The sequence below is a fragment of the Alexandromys fortis genome, unplaced genomic scaffold, assembly GCF_014885135.2.
Source record: "Alexandromys fortis isolate MF-2015 unplaced genomic scaffold, M_Fortis_MF-2015_v1.1 scaffold_324, whole genome shotgun sequence".
In the NCBI taxonomy this organism is placed as follows: domain Eukaryota; kingdom Metazoa; phylum Chordata; class Mammalia; order Rodentia; family Cricetidae; genus Alexandromys; species Alexandromys fortis.
The window spans coordinates 634214-635266 of record NW_026068221.1 but is presented as its reverse complement, the minus strand read 5'-3'; the positions used below and the strand labels follow the sequence as shown (position 1 = coordinate 635266).

Genomic DNA, 1053 nt, shown 5'->3' with positions numbered 1-1053 from the left:
CTTTTGCGTCTTTCTTCTATTCTGATCATTGAGGTAACACATAGATGGTAGTAGAGTAACATGAAAAATTATTTGGAGAACTTGAAAATTTTTTCTAAGTGTTATGGACAATACCAAAGAAAAATGTCTTTATATAATCCATGCTTTTTAGAATGCTAAGAATTTAAGGTACATTTTTGAGTCACAGGTCATGTTGGTAGTTGATTAACTTTTTAAAATGATTCACTTAGCGCTGAAAGGAGAAAATATAAAATCCTTGATATGGTACAACCGTAGAATTCTAAAGGAAAAATATGTGTTGGTAAAAGAAAGTTTATGCTTCTAAATAGCATCATCTATCAAGAAAGTTAGCGATACTTACATATAACTTCTTTTTTTATTTTCAAGTTTATTGAAAATAACAGAACAGACTCACATGGTTCCAGGTGGTGTTTTGAAATTCATCCCCACTGTAGGCTGAGTGACCTGCAGGTTGGAGAGACTGCCGAAGTCCAGAAGCTTCAGCATCTCCTTGGTGTCAGGATCTACCTCAATGATCTCCTGATCCAGGGCTGAGAACTCAGGAATGTAATTATCCCTCCTTTCTCGCTCTTCCTCCTGCAGTTCGATAGAGATGCCCCTGACAGGGCCTCTCTGAATCCTCTCCATCAGATGCGTGACATAGCCGGCTATCTTGTTGCGGAGCTTCTTGCTGGGGATGATAGCCATCTCCTCACACATGCGCTTGTTGGTGTGGAAGTCATTGCCTTGGCGCGTGTAGTACTTCTTGATGATGACCCGGGCTGCCTTCTTCAAGGTCTTGATGCGGACGCAGCCCATGTCGACGGGTCCAGGTCTACATATAACTTCTAATGATGTTTAATTTCTTTGAATGTCTTTGTTCCTTCTATCCAATACATAAATATAAGGAATTCCATTATTCAATCCTAGTATGATGAATATTTAGTGATACTTTTATACTTAATTGAGTCATTTCAAGCTTTTGATCTCAGTTTCCATGTTCTTTCTATTAAAATCTCAGGATTTTATTAAAAAGGTAACAATGGTCTTTTG

At 38.0% G+C, this 1053-nt stretch overlaps 1 protein-coding gene across 1 annotated transcript; it reads right to left on the bottom strand.

Annotated features, from left to right (window-relative positions):
• Nucleotides 1-411: 411 nt before the first annotated feature.
• LOC126493553 (40S ribosomal protein S17-like) lies at nucleotides 412-819 on the bottom strand. Its single transcript, XM_050130565.1, has one exon. It carries the CDS (start codon nucleotides 817-819, stop codon nucleotides 412-414), a length of 408 nt encoding a protein of 135 aa, XP_049986522.1.
• Between the last annotated feature and the right edge of the window lie 234 nt (nucleotides 820-1053).